Source organism: Salvelinus namaycush, chromosome 34 (assembly GCF_016432855.1).
Source record: "Salvelinus namaycush isolate Seneca chromosome 34, SaNama_1.0, whole genome shotgun sequence".
In the NCBI taxonomy this organism is placed as follows: domain Eukaryota; kingdom Metazoa; phylum Chordata; class Actinopteri; order Salmoniformes; family Salmonidae; genus Salvelinus; species Salvelinus namaycush.
Window position 1 is genome coordinate 30947127 of NC_052340.1, and position 24274 is coordinate 30971400.

General features: G+C 43.5%; 1 protein-coding gene across 1 annotated transcript in view; it reads left to right on the forward strand.

Moving 5' to 3' along the window:
* The window catches only part of LOC120028483 (protocadherin Fat 3-like), a 79902-nt gene that overhangs the window by 13552 nt on the left and 42076 nt on the right, over positions 1–24274 (forward strand). The window contains exons 2-6 of the mRNA XM_038973687.1: positions 8605–8744; positions 14230–14505; positions 16381–16591; positions 18102–20836; positions 21015–22386. Of these exons, the coding sequence (XP_038829615.1) occupies positions 8605–8744; positions 14230–14505; positions 16381–16591; positions 18102–20836; positions 21015–22386 (4734 nt within the window). The remainder of the gene's footprint in view (positions 1–8604; positions 8745–14229; positions 14506–16380; positions 16592–18101; positions 20837–21014; positions 22387–24274) is intronic.

Below are 24274 nucleotides of genomic sequence, written 5' to 3' on the forward strand. Positions count from 1 at the left end.
TTCAATTAACAATTTCAATTAACAGGGTTGCCTTGATAAAGTCAATTAGGTAATTTCTTTCCTTCTAATGTGTTTGAGCCAATCAGTTGTGTTGTGACAAGGTAGGGTGGTATACAGAAGATAGCCCTATTTGGTAAAAGATCAAGTCCATATTATGGCAAGAACAGCCGAATAAGCAAATAAAACGACAGTCCATCATTACTTTAAAACATGGTCAGTCAATCCGGGAAATTTCAAGAACGTCAAAGTCGCAAAAACCATTTCAACGCGCTATGATGAAACTGGTCATGAAACCGGTCATGGCACCGCCACAGGAAAGGAAGACCCAGAGTACTCTGCTGCAAAGGATAAGTTCATTAGAGTTAACTACTCAGATTGCAGCCAAATAAATGCTTCACAGAGTTCAAGTAAACAGACACATCTCACATCAACTGTCAGAGGAGACTGCGTGAATCAGGCCTTCATGATCAAATTGCTGCAAAGAAACCACTACTAAAGGACACCAATAATAAGAAGAGACTTGCTTGGGCCAAGAAACACGAGTAATGGACATACGGGTGGGCACCTGTCCAGATGTGTTTCTCTATATCAAGTCAATCCAGACAGCTGAGTTATATATATCAAGTCAATATAGGACAAGCTGTGTTCCATATATCAAGTCCAATCCAGACAGCTGTGTCTATATATCAAGTCAATCCAGACAGCTGAGTTCTATATCAAGTCAATCCAGACAGCTGGGTTCTATATATCAAGTAACAGAAAGCTGAGTTATATATCAAGTCAATTCAGACAGCTGAGTTCTATATATCAAGTCAATCCAGACAGCTGGGTTCTATATATCAAGTCAATCCAGACAGCTGAGTTCTATATATCAAGTCAATCCAGACAGCTGAGTTCTATATATCAAGTCAATTCAGACAGCTGAGTTCTATATATCAAGTCAATCTAGACAGCTGGGTTCTATATATCAAGTCAATCCAGACAGCTGAGTTCTATATATCAAGTCAATCCAGACAGCTGAGTTATATATATCAAGTCAATATAGACAGCTGTGTTCCATATATCAAGTCAATCCAGACAGCTGTGTTCTATATATCAAGTCAATCCAGACAGCTGAGTTCTATATATCAAGTCAATCCAGACAGCTGGGTTCTATATATCAAGTCAATCCAGACAGCTGACTTCTATATATCAAGTCAATCCAGACAGCTGACTTCTATACATCAAGTCAATCCAGACAGCTGTGTTCTATATATCAAGTCAATCCAGACAGCTGTGTTCTATATATATAGTCAATCCAGACAGCTGAGTTCTATATATCAAGTCAATCTAGACAGCTGGGTTCTATATATCAAGTCAATCCAGACAGCTGAGTTCTATATATCAAGTCAATCCAGACAGCTGACTTCTATACATCAAGTCAATCCAGACAGCTGTGTTCTATATATCAAGTCAATCCAGACAGCTGAGTTCTATATATCAAGTCAATTCAGACAGCTGACTTCTATACATCAAGTCAATCCAGACAGCTGTGTTCTATATATCAAGTCAATCCAAACAGCTGAGTTCTATATATCAAGTCAATCCAGACAGCTGACTTCTATACATCAAGTCAATCCAGACAGCTGTGTTCTATATATCAAGTCAATCCAGACAGCTGTGTTCTATATATCAAGTCAATCCAGACAGCTGACTTCTATACATCAAGTCAATCCAGACAGCTGTGTTCTATATATCAAGTCAATCCAGACAGCTGTGTTCTATATATATAGTCAATCCAGACAGCTGAGTTCTATATATCAAGTCAATCTAGACAGCTGGGTTCTATATATCAAGTCAATCCAGACAGCTGAGTTCTATATATCAAGTCAATCCAGACAGCTGAGTTATATATATCAAGTCAATCTAGACAGCTGTGTTCCATATATCAAGTCAATCCAGACAGCTGTGTTCTATATATCAAGTCAATCCAGACAGCTGACTTCTATACATCAAGTCAATCCAGACAGCTGTGTTCTATATATCAAGTCAATCCAGACAGCTGAGTTCTATATATCAAGTCAATTCAGACAGCTGACTTCTATACATCAAGTCAATCCAGACAGCTGTGTTCTATATATCAAGTCAATCCAAACAGCTGAGTTCTATATATCAAGTCAATCCAGACAGCTGACTTCTATACATCAAGTCAATCCAGACAGCTGTGTTCTATATATCAAGTCAATCCAGACAGCTGTGTTCTATATATATAGTCAATCCAGACAGCGGACTTCTATACATCAAGTCAATCCAGACAGCTGTGTTCTATATATCAAGTCAATCCAGACAGCTGACTTCTATACATCAAGTCAATCCAGACAGCTGTGTTCTATATATCAAGTCAATCCAGACAGCTGACTTCTATACATCAAGTCAATCCAGACAGCTGTGTTCTATATATCAAGTCAATCCAGACAGCTGTGTTCTATATATATAGTCAATCCAGACAGCGGACTTCTATACATCAAGTCAATCCAGACAGCTGTGTTCTATATATCAAGTCAATCCAGACAGCTGACTTCTATATATCAGCTGTCTGGATTGTCTGGATTGATTTATATATCAAGTCAATCTAGACAGCTGTGTTCCATATATCAAGTCAATCCAGACAGCTGTGTTATATTTATCAAGTCAATTCAGACAGCGGACTTCTATACATCAAGTCAATCCAGACAGCTGTGTTCTATATATCAAGTCAATCCAGACAGCTGACTTCTATATATCAGCTGTCTGGATTGTCTGGATTGATTTATATATCAAGTCAATCTAGACAGCTGTGTTCCATATATCAAGTCAATCCAGACAGCTGTGTTATATATATCAAGTCAATTCAGACAGCTGGGTTCTATATATCAAGTCAATCCAGACAGCTGACTTCTATATATCAAGTCAATCCAGACAGCTTACTTCTATATATCAAGTCAATCCAGACAGCTGAGTTCTATATATCAAGTCAATCCAGACAGCTGAGTTATATATATCAAGTCAATATAGACAGCTGTGTTCCATATATCAAGTCAATCCAGACAGCTGTGTTCTATATATCAAGTCAATCCAGACAGCTGAGTTCTATATATCAAGTCAATCCAGACAGCTGGGTTCTATATATCAAGTCAATCCAGACAGCTGACTTCTATATATCAAGTCAATCCAGACAGCTGACTTCTATACATCAAGTCAATCCAGACAGCTGTGTTCTATATATCAAGTCAATCCAGACAGCTGTGTTCTATATATATAGTCAATCCAGACAGCTGAGTTCTATATATCAAGTCAATCTAGACAGCTGGGTTCTATATATCAAGTCAATCCAGACAGCTGAGTTCTATATATCAAGTCAATCCAGACAGCTGAGTTATATATATCAAGTCAATCTAGACAGCTGTGTTCCATATATCAAGTCAATCCAGACAGCTGTGTTCTATATATCAAGTCAATCCAGACAGCTGAGTTCTATATATCAAGTCAATCCAGACAGCTGGGTTCTATATATCAAGTAAATCCAGACAGCTGACTTCTATACATCAAGTCAATCCAGACAGCTGACTTCTATACATCAAGTCAATCCAGACAGCTGTGTTCTATATATCAAGTCAATCCAGACAGCTGAGTTCTATATATCAAGTCAATCCAGACAGCTGACTTCTATACATCAAGTCAATCCAGACAGCTGTGTTCTATATATCAAGTCAATCCAGACAGCTGAGTTCTATATATCAAGTCAATCCAGACAGCTGTGTTCTATATATCAAGTCAATCCAGACAGCTGAGTTCTATATGTCAAGTCAATCCAGACAGCTGTGTTCTATATATCAAGTCAATCCAGACAGCTGAGTTCTATATATCAAGTCAATCCAGACAGCTGGGTTCTATATATCAAGTTAATCCAGACAGCTGAGTTCTATATATCAAGTCAATTCAGACAGCTGAGTTCTATATATCAAGTCAATCCAGACAGCTGGGTTCTATATATCAAGTCAATCCAGACAGCTGAGTTCTATATATCAAGTCAATCCAGACAGCTGAGTTCTATATATCAAGTCAATCCAGACAGCTGTGTTCTATATATCAAGTCAATCTAGACAGCTGGGTTCTATATATCAAGTCAATCCAGACAGCTGAGTTCTATATATCAAGTCAATCCAGACAGCTGAGTTATATATATCAAGTCAATATAGACAGCTGTGTTCCATATATCAAGTCAATCCAGACAGCTGTGTTCTATATATCAAGTCAATCCAGACAGCTGAGTTCTATATATCAAGTCAATCCAGACAGCTGGGTTCTATATATCAAGTCAATCCAGACAGCTGACTTCTATACATCAAGTCAATCCACACAGCTGTGTTCTATATATCAAGTCAATCCAGACAGCTGTGTTCTATATATATAGTCAATCCAGACAGCTGAGTTCTATATATCAAGTCAATCTAGACAGCTGGGTTCTATATATCAAGTCAATCCAGACAGCTGAGTTCTATATATCAAGTCAATCCAGACAGCTGAGTTATATATATCAAGTCAATCTAGACAGCTGTGTTCCATATATCAAGTCAATCCAGACAGCTGTGTTCCATATATCAAGTCAATCCAGACAGCTGTGTTCTATATATCAAGTCAATCCAGACAGCTGAGTTCTATATATCAAGTCAATCCAGACAGCTGGGTTCTATATATCAAGTAAATCCAGACAGCTGACTTCTATACATCAAGTCAATCCAGACAGCTGACTTCTATACATCAAGTCAATCCAGACAGCTGTGTTCTATATATCAAGTCAATCCAGACAGCTGAGTTCTATATATCAAGTCAATCCAGACAGCTGACTTCTATACATCAAGTCAATCCAGACAGCTGTGTTCTATATATCAAGTCAATCCAAACAGCTGAGTTCTATATATCAAGTCAATCCAGACAGCTGACTTCTATACATCAAGTCAATCCAGACAGCTGTGTTCTATATATCAAGTAAATCCAGACAGCTGACTTCTATACATCAAGTCAATCCAGACAGCTGACTTCTATACATCAAGTCAATCCAGACAGCTGTGTTCTATATATCAAGTCAATCCAGACAGCTGAGTTCTATATATCAAGTCAATTCAGACAGCTGACTTCTATACATCAAGTCAATCCAGACAGCTGTGTTCTATATATCAAGTCAATCCAAACAGCTGAGTTCTATATATCAAGTCAATCCAGACAGCTGACTTCTATACATCAAGTCAATCCAGACAGCTGTGTTCTATATATCTAGTCAATCCAGACAGCTGTGTTCTATATATATAGTCAATCCAGACAGCGGACTTCTATACATCAAGTCAATCCAGACAGCTGTGTTCTATATATCAAGTCAATCCAGACAGCTGACTTCTATACATCAAGTCAATCCAGACAGCTGTGTTCTATATATCAAGTCAATCCAGACAGCTGACTTCTATATATCAGCTGTCTGGATTGTCTGGATTGATTTATATATCAAGTCAATCTAGACAGCTGTGTTCCATATATCAAGTCAATCCAGACAGCTGTGTTATATATATCAAGTCAATTCAGACAGCTGGGTTCTATATATCAAGTCAATCCAGACAGCTGACTTCTATATATCAAGTCAATCCAGACAGCTTACTTCTATATATCAAGTCAATCCAGACAGCTGACTTCTATATATCAAGTCAATCCAGAGCTGGGTTCTATATATCAAGTCAATCTAGACAGCTGGGTTCTATACATCAAGTCAATCCAGACAGCTGACTTCTATATTTCAAGTTAATCTAGACAGCTGAGTTCTATATATCAAGTCAATCCAGACAGCTGAGTTCTATATATCAAGTCAATCCAGACAGCTGAGTTCTATATATCAAGTCAATCCAGACAGCTGAGTTCTATATATCAAGTCAATCCAGACAGCTGACTTCTATATATCAAGTCAATCCAGACAGCTGGGTTCTATATATCAAGTCAATCCAGACAGCTGTGTTCTATATATCAAGTCAATCCAGACAGCTGGGTTCTATATATCAAGTCAATCCAGACAGCTGGGTTCTATATATCAAGTCAATCCAGACAGCTGGGTTCTATATATCAAGTCAATCCAGACAGCTGAGTTCTATATATCAAGTCAATCCAGACAGCTGTGTTCTATATATCAAGTCAATCCAGACAGCTGAGTTCTATATATCAAGTCAATCCAGACAGCTGAGTTCTATATATCAAGTCAATCCAGACAGCTGTGTTCTATATATCAAGTCAATCCAGACAGCTGAGTTCTATATATCAAGTCAATCCAGACAGCTGTGTTCTATATATCAAGTCAATCCAGACAGCTGAGTTCTATATATCAAGTCAATGCAGACAGCTGGGTTCTATATATCAAGTCAATCCAGACAGCTGGGTTCTATATATCAAGTCAATGCAGACAAAGCATGACTGTGATGATGATGCCAATTCAGTTTTATCCTATGTCCCCGGTCCAGCCTATACCAATCAATCCCAGAAATCCCAGACTCCCCACTCACTCAATCAAACTATATCTTAGCCATTTTCTCAACCGATTGAAGCTAGTTAGCGAAGGCGTCGTTGTACTCATGAACTAATTTCCGAACAGAGTGGCGCTTGTTCTCATTTCCCTCTTCTTTTGTTCATTTGCTTTGTTTTATCTGTTTACGCCAAACACGAACTTTCTCCCCTCCTCCTTCGTTGAAAGGAAGATAAATATGCCTCTTAATCGGTTGTGCTGCCTGCCAGAGTGTTTTTAAGCACTGGAGCGGCTTCCCTTAGTAATCTGAATGGAGAGACTGAAGGAAGCAATTTTAGCGTTCAACAGAGGGTTTAATAACAGCCATGTCACTGTGGGTTCTGTTTCCCCTCTATAATTTGGTGGAAGGGAACTGTTCTTTTTCCGGTCGCCCGGGTTTCCGCCGTGCCAAACCTCAGTGCCTCCTTTCCCAAAATGGAGCGTTGGGTTGGTTGGGTCATATAGGATGGCTCCAGACAGACAGACAGAGCGCCTTCTGAAGTCTCCATAGTTGGATTGTAATACTCTTAAATGGTTTATTTTTCATAATACTCTACGCTTTACTTTATTGTCATGTATGTTGCACTACTCTAATGAGTGTAAAATCATCTGGTACGGATATGATTCTTATCAGCAAACTGAACTGTAAAAGCACTAGATTACTGTTAGCAGAATTGAAGTGAAAGAGAAAGGGGCGTGGCTGTTTTTCGTGTCTTCCTTCCACTCACAACTTTTGAGGAAAGCTATTAGGACCCCATCACTGGAGTTATAATGGTTTAAGAGACAAATGATGGAGAACTGGAAGTGTTTATCCTAACCCAAGCACAAATAGGACACACACACACACACACACACACACACACACACACACACACACACACACACACACACACACACACACACACACACACACACACACACATACTCATTCATATATAGTACTAATATTTATATATTTCTTAATTCCATTCTTTTACTTTTAGATTTGTGTGTATTGTTGTGAATTGTTAGATATTACTGCACTGTTGGAGCTAGGAACACAATCATTTTGCTACACCCACAATAACATCTGCTAAATATGTGTATGTGACCAATACAATTTGATTTGATTTGATAGTATACGCACAGGCATGCAGACAAGCAGACACTTTCTCACATTCTCTTACCCTCACACACACACGACACACATACTCCGGGTCCTTACATCACACCACACTCTGAGCTGTGAGCTGGGATCAGCGTGAGGCCTACATGTCAATTTAAATCAATTAGGTAGCAGAGATGAGGCTGTGGTTTAATTACAGCCGGTCTTAGTGGGCTCGTTTCAGACTCAGGCCCATTCACGGCTGGAGCTCCATTGACACAGGCTCTGTTAATTCAGTCTTTGAGGGCTCTCTTGTTTACTGGGTCTTTGTCTCTTAATTGTTATTTGGAAGAGGAGGAAAGACTTCAGTTTGTCACAGTCTCATTGGGTCTGTCTGAACCTAGTAATTACTCACAGATTGTCAGGAAGACACACACACACACACACACACACACACACACACACACACACACACACACACACACACACACACACACACACACACACACACACACACACACACACATACATACTTACATACATACATACATACATACACAGACACTTGTATTTGTGATCCAAGTGATTGTGCATGCCCACTCCCTATTAGTTTATGTGTGTGCACTTTTGTGTGTAATGTTGTATTTCTGTGTGTTTGTGTCTATTTATGTATTCCCTGGCAGAGAGCCAGGAATCGTTCAGATCATACACTCCCCACAACACTGTCACACCCACAATTCAGTCTCCTTCTCTGTTTTTCACTATCACAGATCCATACACTTATTAAAAAATATTTTTATGTGTGATAGAGTTTGTGTGTGAGAGGTAAAGCGAGAGAGAGGAGAGAGAGAGAGAGAGAAGAAGAGCGTGTGAGTGAGAGAGAAAAGAGAGTGTGATATTAATAAACCAGTCCCCCCCATCTGTCTCTAAACCCCTCTGCTCTCTATCCCCCCCTCCTGGCCAGGCGGTAACACTGACAGTCTGTTTGACATAGAGAAGGGCGTGGGCACCATCATCATCGCTAAGCCTCTTGATGCTGAGCAGCGCTCCTTCTACAACATGACTGTGGAGGTGACAGACGGGACCAACTCTGCAGCCACACAGGTACTGCAGCTGGAGACGCAACATGTCATATCTCTATTTATTCTCAGAAAGAGCCTAATCTCCTACCGGTACATGTTGATTTTGGCGTGCGTAATTTAAAGTTAACGTGGCACTGTTAGTATTGTGTTCTGTAGCTTGCTACCACCTATACATCTGAACACGCATAAACATGCATGCACCCATGCACGTATGCACCCTCACACACACCCTCACACACACCCTCACACACACCCTCACAGACACTCTCACACACACCCTCATAAAGTACATGATAAACCACGTATAGTACCAGTCAAAAGTTTGGACACACCTACTCATTCCAGGGTTTTTCTTTATTTTTACTATTTTCTACATTGTAGAATAATAGTGAAGACATAAAAACTATGAAATAACACACATGGAATCGTGTAGTAACCAAGAAAGTATATTTAATATTTTAGATTCTTCAAAGTAGTCACCCTTTGCCTTGATGACAGCTTTGCACACTCTTGGCATTCTCTCAACCAGCTTCATGAGGTAGTCACCTGGAATGCATTTCAATTAACAATTTCAATTAACAGGTGTGCCTTGATAAAAGTCAATTAGTGTAATTTCTTTCCTTCTTAATGTGTTTGAGCCAATCAGTTGTGTTGTGACAAGGTAGGGGTGGTATACAGAAGATAGCCCTATTTGGTAAAAGATCAAGTCCATATTATGGCAAGAACAGCTCGAATAAGCAAAGAGAAACGACAGTCCATCATTACTTTAAAACATGGTCAGTCAATCCGGGAAATTTCAAGAACGTCAAAGTCGCAAAAACCTTCAACCGCTATGATGAAACTGGCTCATGAAACCGGTCATGGGCACCGCCACAGGAAAGGAAGACCCAGAGTTACTTCTGCTGCAAAGGATAAGTTCATTAGAGTTAACTACTCAGATTGCAGCCCAAATAAATGCTTCACAGAGTTCAAGTAACAGACACATCTCAACATCAACTGTTCAGAGGAGACTGCGTGAATCAGGCCTTCATGATCAAATTGCTGCAAAGAAACCACTACTAAAGGACACCAATAATAAGAAGAGACTTGCTTGGGCCAAGAAACACGAGTAATGGACATACGGGTGGGAACCTGTCCAAATTTAATATCTTTGGTTCCAACTGCCGTGTCTTTGTGAGACGCAGAGTTGGTGAATGGATTATCTCTGCATGTGTGGTTCCCACCATGAAGCATGGAGGAGGAGGTGGGATGGTGTGGGGTGCTTTGCTGGTGACACTGTCAGTGATTTATTTAGAATTCAAGGCGCAGTTAACCAGCATGGCTACCACAGCATTCTGCAGCAATATGCCATCCCATCTGGTTTGCGCTTAGTTGGACTATCATTTGTTGTTCAACAGGACAATGACCCAACACACCTCCAGGCTGTGTAAGGGCTATTTGACCAAGGAGAGTGATGGAGTGCTGCATCAGATGACCTGGCCTCCACAATCACCCAACCTCAACATATTTCAGATAGTTTGGGATGTTGGACCGCAGAATGAAGGGAAAGCAGCCAACAAGTGCTCAGCATATGTGGGAACTTCAAGACTGTTGGAAAAGCATTCCTCATGAAGCTGGTTGAGAGAATGCCAAGAGTGTGCTAAGCTGTCATCAAGGCAAAGGGTGGCTACTTTGAAGAATCTCAAATATATTTTGATTTGTTTAACACCTTTTTGGCTACTACATATGTGTTATTTCATAGTTTTGATGTCTTCACTATTATTCTACAATGTTGAAAATAGCAAAAATAATGAAAACCTTTGAATGAGTAGGTGTGTCCAAACTTTTGACTGGTACTGTATGTGCTTCTAATAGTTACATTTGAAACCACATACACAGACCTCGCCTTCATGGACAGACACTACACACCCATTCCCAATGATTTTCCCCCCCTTCTTTTCCCCATCAACCATTTTGAAAAACGTCTTTACATTCTTTGATGGATGGCGCCCGTCACATTGTCACATGAATGATGGCATACGGCGTGTCAAAGTCCTATCAGAGTGATCGGAACACTCTCTTCCCCCGCGTTTAATTCCTCTGGTCAAGGACGCGATGTGTCTCTTTCCTCTTTTAGATGTCATGTCATATACAATGTGTGTTCATTGTGTGTTAAATGCAGGTGACTGTGGCAGAACAGGACACACACACGCACACACACACACACACACACACACACACACACACACACACACACACACACACACACACACACACACACACACACACACACACACACACACACACACACACACACAGTAGAATGGATTAGCATTTTTATAGAGCAGAAGGGATTGCGCTGACATATGGAATGTGCTTGCAAGACACCTTATAATTTCCCTGTGACAGTCCGTTTCACGCATATGTCACTCTACCTGTTCCCTCCGTTGTCATTTTCAGGGCCAGTGCTTTTCAATACCCAGGAATTAGTCGTGCGTAAAGGAGAAATTCATACATATCATTTATATTCATATGTATTTAGTCCTTTTGTCATATCCATCTGTCTGTCATGTTCCTACGGGGCATGGCAAAGTTTTTGTAAAGCATTCTGAGACTATGTGACAGGGAAACTAGTTCCCTGGTGAACATGATAGTATGCTGATAGTGATAATGCTGTAGATTTAGATTATTATGAACACATTCACACATTCACTCACATCACATTTTTCAATTTCCCCCCTCCCCCTTTCATCGCTCTCTCTCTCCCTCTGTTCGTTCAGAATGATAGCTGGAGGGAACTGCAACGGAGCTTTACTGCTGTGTGCCCTGACAGGGAGAGCCACCCCACTGCGCACAGATGTCAATTCAACATCTATTCCTCGTTGGTTCAACGTAATCTCATTGAAATGACAGCGCAATTCAACCAGTGTGTGCCCAGTGGGTATCCTCATTAAGTACAGAGGTCTAATAGCTAGCTAGAGCACAGGAAGCCAAAAACATCCCCTCTCAGCTACTCTACTCTCTACTCTGCTCTTTCTGTCTCAGTCGGTCCATTAGGCCATGTCACACCCTGCGTGATGGTACCTGTTCACGTTGTCCAAACCCCCTTGCTATTCATTCCAACACACACACACACACACATCACAGTCCCTACACACCCCTGCAAGATGTGCTGACTAAATCCCTGTGGGTGTACAATACATCCCCCCTGGCTAGAAGGATGAAGTTAGAAGCTAACGTTGAACAGAGCCTGACCTCAGCAGGAGCAGCTGACTGAAATTAAGCTAGCTATAATCAAAAGATGGGCTACTATAAGTTCTTATAACAAAGAGTAGTGAGACAGACAGTGGTGAGTCTGGCTGCAATGGAGGAGGCAAAGGAGATATTGTCTCGCTATTGTTATTTTACTGCTGCTCTTTAATTACTTGTTACTTTTATTTATTATCCATAGCCTTGTTTTTTTAAACTGCATTGTTGGTTAGGGGCGCGTAAGTAAGCAGTTCACTGTAAGGTCTACACCTGTTGTATTCAGCCCATTTGACTAATACAATTTGATTTGATTTGATACACAGAGAGGGGAAGCATTGGAGCAAGCAGGGAGAGAGGTTAGTAGTACAATGGTTCCCAAACTTTTGGTCCGGGACCCATGTGGTGTCCCCTAAAATGTAAAAAGGGTCCCCTGAGAGAGTCTTTAATCTTATTACATTTTAGAGACAACTGTCAGAACTCACTTTCATGTCATTATGTGTTGGGGTAGCCTTCTTTGGGAGCTAAAATGTAGTAGTCTACGGTATAAAGACAATTTAAATATAAATACAATTTAATATTATGTACACTGAACAAAAATATATACGCAACATGCAACAATTTCAAAGATTTTACTGAGTTCATATAAGGAAATCAGTCAACATCATCAGTCCTGACTTACCACTCATGTATGTAGTAAATAAGTAGTGAAACACTTATTTTTTTGTAGAACTTGTAAGGTAGTGATGAATAGTATGTATAGTATGTATAATAGACCTGTATGCTCTCGTTGGCTGGCCCTCGCTTCATATTCGTCGCCAAACCCACTGGCTCCAGGTCATCTGTAAGTCTTTGCTAGGTAAATCCCCGCCTTATCTCAGCTCACTGGTCACCATAGCAGCACCCACCCGTAGCACGTGCTCCAGCAGGTATATTTCACTGGTCACCCCCAAAGCCAATTCCTCATTTGGCCACCTTTCCTTCCAGTTCTCTGCTGCCAATGACTGGAACGAATTGCAAAAATCACTGAAGCTGGAGACCCATATCTCCCTCACTAACTTTAAGCACCAGCTGTCAGAGCAGCTCACAGATCACTGCACCTGTACATAGCCCATCTGTACACCTGTACATAGCCCATCTGTAAATAGCCCATCCAACTTCCTCATCCCCATACTGTTATTTAATTTGTTTGCTCCTTTGCACCCCAGTATCTCTACTTGCACATCCATCTTCTCCACATCTATTACTCCAGTGTTTAATTGCTAAATTGTAATTATTTTGCCACAATAGCCTATTTATTGCCTTACCTCCCTTATCCTACCTCATTTGCACACACTATATATGGACCTTTTCTCTGCTGTATTATTGACTGTACGCTTGTTTATTCCATGTGTAACTCTGTGTTGTTGTATGTGTCGAAATGCTTTGCTTTATCTTGGCCAGGTCGCAGTTGTAAATGAGAACTTGTTCTCAACTAGCCTACCTGGTTAAATAAAGGTTAAATAAAATAAAAAATAGTAAGTTAATAATTTTTTCCCATGAGGTTGTGGCGATATACTGCCATCTGTTGGCGACTAGAAACAATTGCATAATAGGAACTATTACAAATTGATGGTCCTTGAAAATCAATATTAATGCTTGAAAAAGTCCTTGAATTTGACTTGCCACTGTCTGTACGAACACTGAAACACACACGGCGCACATACACACCTGTAAGACGTGCTGACAGTAGAGCCAGTCATGAGAGGCTGTGCAGAGTTCCCTTCTTCAACATCACAGATGGAGCCTCAGTGTGACGCCCAATGGGGGAAATCTCCGCTGGTCACCGGCAGGAAGACCTCTGCTGCTTCTGTCTTATATTTAGCCTTCCCTGCCGTTGGCCTCCCAATACGCCCTTCTTACGCAACGCAACCGCCTTTGTCATCGGCGGTGGGAATCTGCCGTTTGTGACTCACAAGGTTTCCATGAGTCATCAACCGTCAACACAGTACATGACACACAACAAGCACGTCAGCGAACATATGTCTCGATTGGCATATACAGTACATGGTGTATATAAGTACATGAACTGCAAAAAACGTCTTATTCACATAATAGTTGTGACAGACTCGCAAATATGTACTGCATGACACGGAACTGTGCTGTATCTGACCGACTGTATATGTTATGGCCTACCCTTCACTCCCACTGAAGACTGAAGACAAACACATTTGTGTGCTGTAGTACTATGACATATTGGCCTAACCCTACCCACAACAACCCTCTCTCCTTCTCCTCTCCAGGTCCACATCACAGTGTTGGACAACAACGACAACGCGCCTGTCTTCTCCCAGCCCACCTATGACATCACCATCTCTGAGGACACGCCCCCGGAGACGGAGGTGGTCCAGGTGTTAGCGTCGGACCGTGACGAGCGCCACCGTCTCACCTACTCCCTCCACAGCGCCATCGACCCCTCCAGCCTGCGTCTGTTCCGTATTGACCCCAACACTGGCACGGTGTATACTACAGAGAGACTGGACCACGAGGCTAGAGCACAGCACATCCTCACTGTCATGGTAAGAGACTGATACCGTTAATGTTGTATCAAATACGATTAGGTTATCTTGAATCTCGTTGTAAGGGAGGATTCCATTTGCGTTATTTGGTCACATTCCCTTATGATTCTACATGAAAAATCCCTCCGTTGGTCATGGATGTGTTGAAGCTGTCAGAGGAGGAGAGGAGAGGAGAGGAGAGGAGAGGAGAGGAGAGGAGAGGTTGAGGAATACAGGAGAGCTGAGGAGAGGAGAGGAGAGGAGAGGTTGAGGAATACAGGAGAGGAGAGGAGAGGAGAGGAGAGGAGAGGAGAGGAGACTGTAGAGATGTAGTGGTTCAAGAGCATTATCCTTATTGCGGCAGTTTAATATTCTAATGTAACTCTCCTGCTAGAGGCAGATTACTCCTGTCTGTGTTCTCATTTTACCTGAGCTCATCGTTAAGCAATTACACAAATTACTGAGAGCAGTGAACCAACATCTCACCCTCGTCAGGGGAATGAGACGGTTTTAGAAACCATGACTGTTTCTAAACAGTGGGTGGGTGGGTGTGGGGGTGGGTGGGTGGGTGGGTGGGGGTGGGTGGGTGTGTGTGTGGAGTCTGACTGTGTTTGTGTGTGTGTGTGTGTGTGTGTGTGTGGGTGTGTGTGTGTGTGTGTGTGTGTGTGTGTGTGTGTGTGTGTGTGTGTGTGTGGGGGGGGGGGGGGGGGGGGTCTGACTGTGTTTGTGTGTGTGGAGTTCTGAAATGAATCATCCTCATTCACTCTGTTTTACTTCATTTAATCTGGTTCAGTGGGTAGCATAAATAGGAAACGACTGCTCATCCTACCACTGTAGTCGTACCGTTTTAATGTCTTCTCAAATCATTATAATTATAGATTATACGGTGTCATTTTGAAGCCAGATAGGAACGTCTGCCTGACATCTTTTATTAGGGAAAATATTTAAGTTTAGGTGGGCTCACTGATTTAATTTGGTGAAATCCACAGGTAGACAGTATCTTTAATATCTGACATTCGGTGTGCCCATGACAGTGTCTGCTGTGCTGGAACCAGGTATGTAAGGGCATTGGTATAGGGTACAATGTATAGGCTACAATATGATCAGTATCTCATAATTATAACATCTTCCTGCACCAAAGAGATAAGAGGTCTAACAATATAAATATACATTGACTACACATAACCACTACAGAGTCCAAGATGACTTTCCCCAACCAGAGCACGTATAACAGTTTTGGCTATTGTGCGTAGCTGCTTTGATTAATAGAAAGACCGAGCCACAGTGACGCACCTATTATCCTGAGCCTCAGGCGTACATAGACACAGACAGAACAGAGAGAGAACAACTCTATTGTCTCCAATGGACCCAGTGATCTTCCGCCTAACACTTCCTCAGTATCATAATAATCATAATCAGTGTTGGACTAGCCAGCGTTTCATAATACCGCCAGCAGAGCTAGCGCTAATTCTGATGCTAATGCTGGTTCTATTAATACTCCCCCTGTGTGGCGCCTCGTGTGAGACAGGCTTTGCCTCTGATCCCGTTCTCTTGTTGTGGAGAGTCTCGCATAAATCCATCTGATTAGCCCTCGAATTCTCATCTGATCTCCCAATGACGGGATTAGTCCGTCCCAAAAGACCCAGAACGGTTTGCAGTGACACTCCCTTTTCATTTCATGGGAAGTTAAAGCTTCAGTACATGTTTTAAAGGGAAACTTCAGTAATGTTGTCCTATTGATTCTGTTTGTATGTTAATTCATTGCCGTAACACATAAAGTTATTTTGTAATAGGCAAGTGTTCATGCCGGTTATATAATGAGAAATGTAATAGTGGCTGATAATACTATACACCTGCGTTAATAGACTAATGATTAGAATCATTTTTCGCCCTCAGGTAAAAGACCAGGAGTTTCCGTACAGGAGGAACCTGGCCCGAGTGTTGGTGGATGTTGAGGATGTTAATGACCATGTCCCAGTGTTCACCAGTGCTCTGTACGAGGGTTCGGTCTATGAGTCTGCAGCAGTGGGCTCTGCTGTGCTCCAGGTGACTGCCCTGGACAAAGACAAGGGAGAAAACGCAGAACTCTTCTATACCATGGAATCAGGTGAGCAACTATAGAAATGGCATTGTAAATAAACAATATGGCCCGAGGAGGTGTGGTTTATGGCCAATATACCACAGCTAAGGGCTGTTCTTAGCACGACACAACGCTGCGTGCCTGGACACAGCCCTTAGCTGTGGTATATTGGCCATATATCACAAACCTCCGAGGAGCCTTACTGCTATTATAAACTGGTTACCAATGTAATTAGAGCAGTAAAAATAAATGTTTCGTCATACCCATGGTATACCATCTGATACTGTTTACCACTGCTTTCAGCCAATCAGCTTTCTTTGCTCGAACCACCCAGTTTATAAAAAGAGTTTTAGAACGATCAAAAGAATAAGGTGTGTCTAACTATACAAAGATATAGACCGGGGGTCTCTAACCTTTTCTAGCATGAGAGCTACTTTTAAAAAATGAAACATGGTGCGATCTACAATTTTTTCCCCCCAGCTTTCAAATAGGCCCATTCTTCTCTGCTCCTCTACTTTGCAACTCTTCCCGGGTCCTTAGTGTTCAAGATAAAGAAATGCACTATGTTTTCTGTCAATATACCTGGTCAAATAACTTTATAAACCACTCTAAGGGGGTCCTATAAAATCTGCTATTTCTTCCCAAAATTCTGTTTGATTTGTCCCAAATTCTGTTTTCTCACTTTTATTTAACCTGATTTTAGATTTCTGAGTGTTTTACTCTCAAATGTACAATTGTTCACAGAGAAACAATACAATTGGATGTTCTGAGTCCATGTCATGCTTAAATCACGTCAGAAGACCATTTTTTGGGGGGTCTGGAAGTAAACTAACACATTTTTTTGGAGTGTAATTTTAGTTGCGCATCTGGCCCTTTAATTACCGTCTAATTTGAGGAACGTACCATCTAATATGACGGTCTAGCGATGGTTCTGTACTGCTACTACTCATTTCGTTAGAACATTTTAGATACAAATTATATACTTACTCATGATATACTTCTGCCAGGTAAGCTTACTTTGCAGTTAACATTTAATTGAGAATGTTTTGGGGAAAGTATTTCTGTCAACCTACATGACGGTTATCACATTAACTGGCTTCACACAGAGTGATAGACAAACCAGCGCACCACACAGACAGACAGGGGCAATATTGCTGGAAATTAATTGGCAGATATTGTATTGGGTTAGTTTTTTTAAGCCAATAGTGGCTAACCAGGGGTAGGATAATGTTAATATTGCGTTGATTAGATAGTAGCTGGGAGCTTGCGGTGTCTGATACTTGTGTCTGATACATGTGAGATTTGTTTATAACATTTTGCCGTGGGAAAACGTGATAATTGCATGCACTTTCAGAATTGTTTGGCGAGCTACTCGGAGGTGGGCTTCAAGGTACTTGTAGCTCCCGATCGACCTGTTGGAGACCCCTGATATAGACAGTATATCGATAATAGATGACAATATACAAACAGTTGATATAGATTTCGATGCACTAGTTTTTATCACTGAATATTCATTCTTATGTCTGTTTTCCTTTAGGCAACACAGGGAACACGTTCCGGATTGAGCCGGTTCTGGGGATCATCTCTGTGGCCCGCGAGCTCGACCTTTCCACCATCGGCTACTACGTCATTACCATCAGAGTCACCGATAACGGCTCCCCGCCACTCTTTGCCACCTCTGTGGTTCGCATCGCCGTCACACTCTCCGACAACGCCGGACCCAAGTTCCCCCAGACCGAGTACCAGGCCGAGGTCACAGAGAACGTTGCTGTGGGAACCTCTGTCACCACAGTAAGCGCCATGAGCCAATCCACGCTGACCTACGACATCCGACATGGCAACAGCGAACGCACCTTCAGGATCAACCAGTACAGTGGCGTGATCACAACTCAGAAACCCTTGGACTATGAGACCACAGCATCTTACAACCTGATCGTCCAGGCCACCAATATGGCTGGCATGGCCTCCAACGCCACCCTGCTCATACGGGTGGTGGATGAAAACGACAACCCACCTGTGTTCCAGCTGCTGTGCTACCAGGGTAGTATCAGCGAGGCGGCGCCCATCAACAGTGTGGTCCTGAACCCAGATAAAACTCCTCTGGTCATCAAGGCCACTGATGCTGACCGCAATCAGAACGCTCTCCTGGTCTATCAGATCGTTGAGGACACAGCCAAGATGTTCTTTACAGTGGATTCTGGCACCGGCTCCATCAGGACTATCGCCAACCTGGACCACGAGACGTTTGCTAGTTTTAACTTTCATGTTCATGTGAGAGACAGTGGGAGGCCTCAGCTGACAGCGGATAGCCCCACCGAGGTCACCATCCAGGTGATTGACACAAATGACTCTCCACCTCGCTTCACCCAAGACACCTACGAAACTGTCCTGCTGCTGCCCACCTATGTAGGAGTGGAGGCATTACAGGTCTCAGCTATGGACCCAGACCAAAATGTCCCCACAGAGCTCACCTACTCAGTGACAGATGGCAACCTGGAGCACTTTTCCATCCAGCCCTCCAGCGGCATCATCACCGTCAAAAACAACAACTTCTCCAAGGAACGATTCCGCTTCAACGTCAAAGTGTCCGACGGTAAGTTCTCCAGCACTGCTCTAGTCACTGTTCTGGTCCGTGAGACGCTGGACTCTGGCCTCTTCTTCGCCCACAGCCTCTACTCCTCGTCCATCCAAGAGAACAATACCAACATCACCAAAGTGGCCGTGGTCAACGCAGTGGGGAATCGCCTCAACGAGCCCCTCAAGTACACCCTACTGAATCCTGGGACACGCTTCCGGATCCGATCCACCTCTGGCGTAATCCAGACCACTGGCATTCCCTTCGACCGTGAGGAGCAGGAGTTCTATGAGCTGGTGGTGGAGGCTGGGAGGGAGCATGACCGTCTGCGTGTTGCCAGGGTAATGGTCAGGGTGCAGGTAGAGGACATTAACGACAACGCTCCTGTGTTCGTGGGACTACCGTATTACGCTGCTGTCCAAGTGGAGGCCGAACCCGGTTCGCCCATATTCCGGGTCACCGCCGTGGACCGTGACAAAGGCATCAACGGAGAGGTGTCCTACTATCTGAAAGATGACCACGGACACTTTGAGATCGACAGGCTGACGGGCGGCCTCCGTCTGAAGAAGTCTTTTGAGTCTGACCTGTCCAACCAGGAGTACCAGATGGTAGTTTACACCAAGGACGGAGGTTACCCTCCTCTTTCCTCCACCTTAGAGTTCCCCATCACTGTGGTGAACAAGGCCATGCCCGTCTTCGACAAGTCCTTCTACGCAGTGTCGGTGAACGAGGACGTAGCGGTACACACTCCCATATTAGGAATCAACGCCACCAGCCCTGAGGGCCAGAACATAATCTACACCATCGTGGAGGGAGACCCCTCTCTGCAGTTCGACATCGGCTTTGACACCGGAGTCATCAGAGTCATCAACTCCCTGGACTATGAGATCGCCCCATCCTTCCGTCTGACCGTCAGAGCCACAGACTACCTGACCAGCGCCCGTGCTGAGGTGGACGTAGATGTCACAGTTAATGATGTCAATGATAACCCTCCGGTGTTTGAGAAAACGTCCTATAAGGCAGTTCTGTCTGAGACTGCCATGATTGGCACTCCGGCTCTGCAAGTGGTGGCTACTGACAAAGACTCTGAGAAGAACAACATTGTACGCTATCAGATATTCTACCCCACAGATGCCTACAACAGCACCGACCACTTCCATATCGACAGCAGCAGCGGCCTCATCTTGACCGCCCGCATGCTCGACCACGAGCTGGTCCAGCGCTACAACTTCATCGTCAGGGCAACCGATAACGGCTTCCCACCGCTGAGCAGTGAAGTGTCGGTCATGGTGGTGGTGAATGACATGAACGACAACCCTCCGGTGTTCAACCAGCTTCTCTACGAGGCCTATGTCAGCGAACTGGCCACGAGGGGCTATTTTGTGACCTGCGTCCAGGCTTCGGATGCTGACAGCTCCGACTATGACAAACTGGAGTACCGCATCCTGTCAGGAAACGAGAGAATGAACTTTGTGATGGATGGTGAGACGGGTATCATCACGCTGTCTGGTCACAGGAAGCAGAGGATGGAGCCAGCCTACAGTCTGAATGTATCCGTCTCTGATGGGGTGTTCACCAGCACAGCCCAGGTGCACGTCAGGGTCCTGGGGGCCAACCTCTACAACCCTGTGTTTGGACTGAATGCCTACGATGCAGAGGTACGGGAGAATGCAGCGGTAGGAACCAAGGTGATCCAGGTAAGAGCCTTTCATTTTAAACTATTCAGCTTGTGGTAATGAATTGTGTATTTTATTTAATGAATCTTTGATGCACGTGATACTATATTTGTAATAGTAATTGTAATATGTTTTGTTTGACATGTTTACTATGTACAATACCCCATCTAAAAGAAAGTAACTTAACTATTATTACCAGGTGAGGGCGACCGATGCTGACCCAGGAGTGTTTGGCCAGATTACCTACTCATTCGTCAACGACGTGGGGAAGGACCAGTTTAGTGTGGACGCCAACGGTCAGATCACCACCCTGGAGAAGCTGGACAGAGAGGACCCTGGCAACAAGGACATCGTCCTTACGGTGGCGGCCCAGGACGGGGGTGGAAGGGCCTCCTACTGCACCGCCCGGGTCTCCCTGGTGGATGACAACGACAATGTCCCTCGCTTCAGAGCTACAGAATACCGTGCTTCCGTCAAATCTAACGTAGGCAAAGGCTTCTTGGTGACCCAGATCCAGGCATATGATCCTGACGACGGTGCCAACTCTAAGGTGACATACTCGCTCTACAGCGAGGCACACGTACCCGTGGTGGATATGTTAGAGATCGACCCTGACAACGGCTGGATGGTCACCAAGGGGAGTTTCAGCCACCTGCGCAACTCAGTCCTGTCTTTCTTTGTCAAAGCAGTAGATGGAGGTATCCCTGTCAAGCACTCTTTAGTATCAGTCTACATCCACGTCTTGGCACCTGACGCCCTCATTCCCTCCTTCACCCAACCCCAGTTCTCCTTTACCGTCCCAGAGGACACCCCTATAGGAGCTGCCCTAGGGTCCGTCCGCCTCATCACCCCACCAGGCTACGCCTCGCTGCCAGTCACCTTTGCTCTGGTCAACGGAGAGACCGGGGAGAACAACCAGGATGGAGTCCTGGTGGTGGACAGGGACACTGGGGTCATCAAGCTGGACAAGCCCCTGGACCACGAGGTCATCACTGCCTTCCACTTCAAGGTCACAGCCACCGTGCAGCAGGCCAAGCTGGACTCTGTGACCAGTGTCGACGTAGAAGTCAAAGTCCTGGATCTGAACGACAACAAGCCAGCATTTGAATCCAACTCCTACGAGGCGACAGTGATGGAAGGGATGCCTATCGGCACCATGATCATCCAGGTTCAGGCTCTGGACCCAGACTCTGGAGCTAACGGACAGGTTACATACAGCCTAGGCACGTTGGCGCAATCCGAAGGGGAGCCGGACCAATCCACACAGACCTTCACCATTGACAGCAACACGGGCTGGATCTCTACTCTCAAGGAGTTGGACCATGAGATGTACCCATCCTACGCCTTCCTGGTGGTAGCCTCAGACCTGGGGGAGACCCTGGCCCTCGGCTCCACCTCCACGGTGACCGTGGCCGTGTCGGACATCAACGACAACCCGCCCAGATTCCTGGATGAGAGGTACTGTGGCTCAGTGCGCGAGAGCGACCCCCCTGGTGAGGTGGTGGCTGTGCTCAACACTAGAGATGACGACAGCTCTACAGTGAACCGCCAAGTCAGCTATCACATCACAGGTGAGTCAGAGAATGGGAGTGTGTGTGTTTTTAATGTGTTTAGCTGTCTGTCCTCTTTATGCATCTTTATATGTCTCACTGTCTGTCTTTCAACTTGTCTTCTGTCCCCCTGTCTCACTCACTGACTGTCTGTCTGCTTCTCTACATATTGGCTATCTCTATCTGTCTGTCTCTGTCTCCCTGTCTCACTTCACTGCCTGCCTCTCTATCTATCTGTCTGTCTGTCTGCCTATCTCTCTGTCGGTCTCTCTGTCGGTCTTACTAGCTGTCTGTCTGTCTGTCTGTCTGTCTGTCTGTCTGTCTGTCTGTCTGTCTGTCTGTCTGTCTGTCTGTCTCCTTGTTTACTTCAGATAAACTCTTCATTTGTATTCTGCCTAGCTCATCTCCAAACCATCACAACAACGCTCGTGAATGAACAAGAGGGGAACCAATAACAATAAATTAAGGATGAGGCGTGATTCATAATTCATACATTTCTTATTTGTATCTTAGGTATGTTTGCGCATACTAGCAGTGGAGGTTTGATTAATAAACAAACGTTGTCACAGTAATAATGATTTGAATACTGCTGAGACTAGCTCTTTCCCAGATAAGCAATTTTTTCATCACAAAATATGACGTTCCTGCACAACCCCCCTGACATCAGCGAACGCCGCGGAGGTAGTAAATAGAGTTATAGTAAACAGTTTAAGAGTACCTGCGGTGCATTTGATGAAAGTTGTTGCTATAGCGATATGTCCTGTTTTTCTTTCTTTCCATAGCTTTAATGGTGTTTATTTTAAAGTGGAGACTGGAGAGGGTTAATTCAATTGTGGTTGACCCAGAGACATCAATGGGAGGTGATTTTCATAAATGTTTTTACCTTTTAGGGAGCTGAGTATTTGGTTTGGTGAAGTACCTGGCAGTTGAAAGAGTGGTAAAGTCTGTTTTGATACATAATGAAACAAATATATAAAAGGTGAGAGAGAAGAACAAAAGATTACTAAATCTGTCTTTTATGTCTTGTTGAAAGAGGGTTAGAGTTGTCTGATTTGTTCTCTGCTAATTGACAAGTGGGGAAATAATAATGAAGTAGGAACGCCCAATGAGACGGAGTGGTGGATCGCCATGCCGACTGGGAATAGGAAGCTAATGAAGGACTTTGAAAAGCAGGAAACCCTCTTCTGAATGGAATTCTAATTAGCATCGCCAGGAGGGAGGGCGGGAGAGAGGGAGAGAATGAAGGACAGGAGAGATGTGACCTTACCTACAACAGAAAGAGAGAGGGAGATAGATTGAGAAGGAGAATTAACTTATGTTAAACACTGCATAGAGAAAGAGAGAGGATCAATGACAGAGAGCTTGGACCAAAACAGAGAGAGAGAGAGAGAGAGGAAGATAGAGAATGAATTGGCATTACACACTGCTGGGAGAAGAAGAGAATGAACGACAGCTAGATGTGACCTTACGCAGCAGAGACACTGAACGGATTTTACACACTTTTACCAAGAGACACATTGAATCGATCTTTGACACAGCAGGAAATAGTTATAAAGCCAGTTATATAGGGATATATGTTTTTATACTAGCACAAAGAAAATACCTGTATTGAACATGTACCAACACCACAAGGTGAAAAACAACATGTGATTTAGCTGAGCCAGATATTTGACAGGCTATTTCATAACTGTGGTATTATTGTCTGTTATTGTTGGGTGTTGTCTTGGGAGGATTTTAACACTTTGAGGGAAGCCAGGGAATGCGATATGACAAATCCGTTGACTCCCAGCCGCTCTCAAAGCCTCACCTAGAAGTCTGCGTCTTAGTTGCCACACACCATACTTGATAAAGTATCATGGAAGTTTAATCAAATGTAAACAAACTGGGAAAAGGAAATGCAATGATTGAG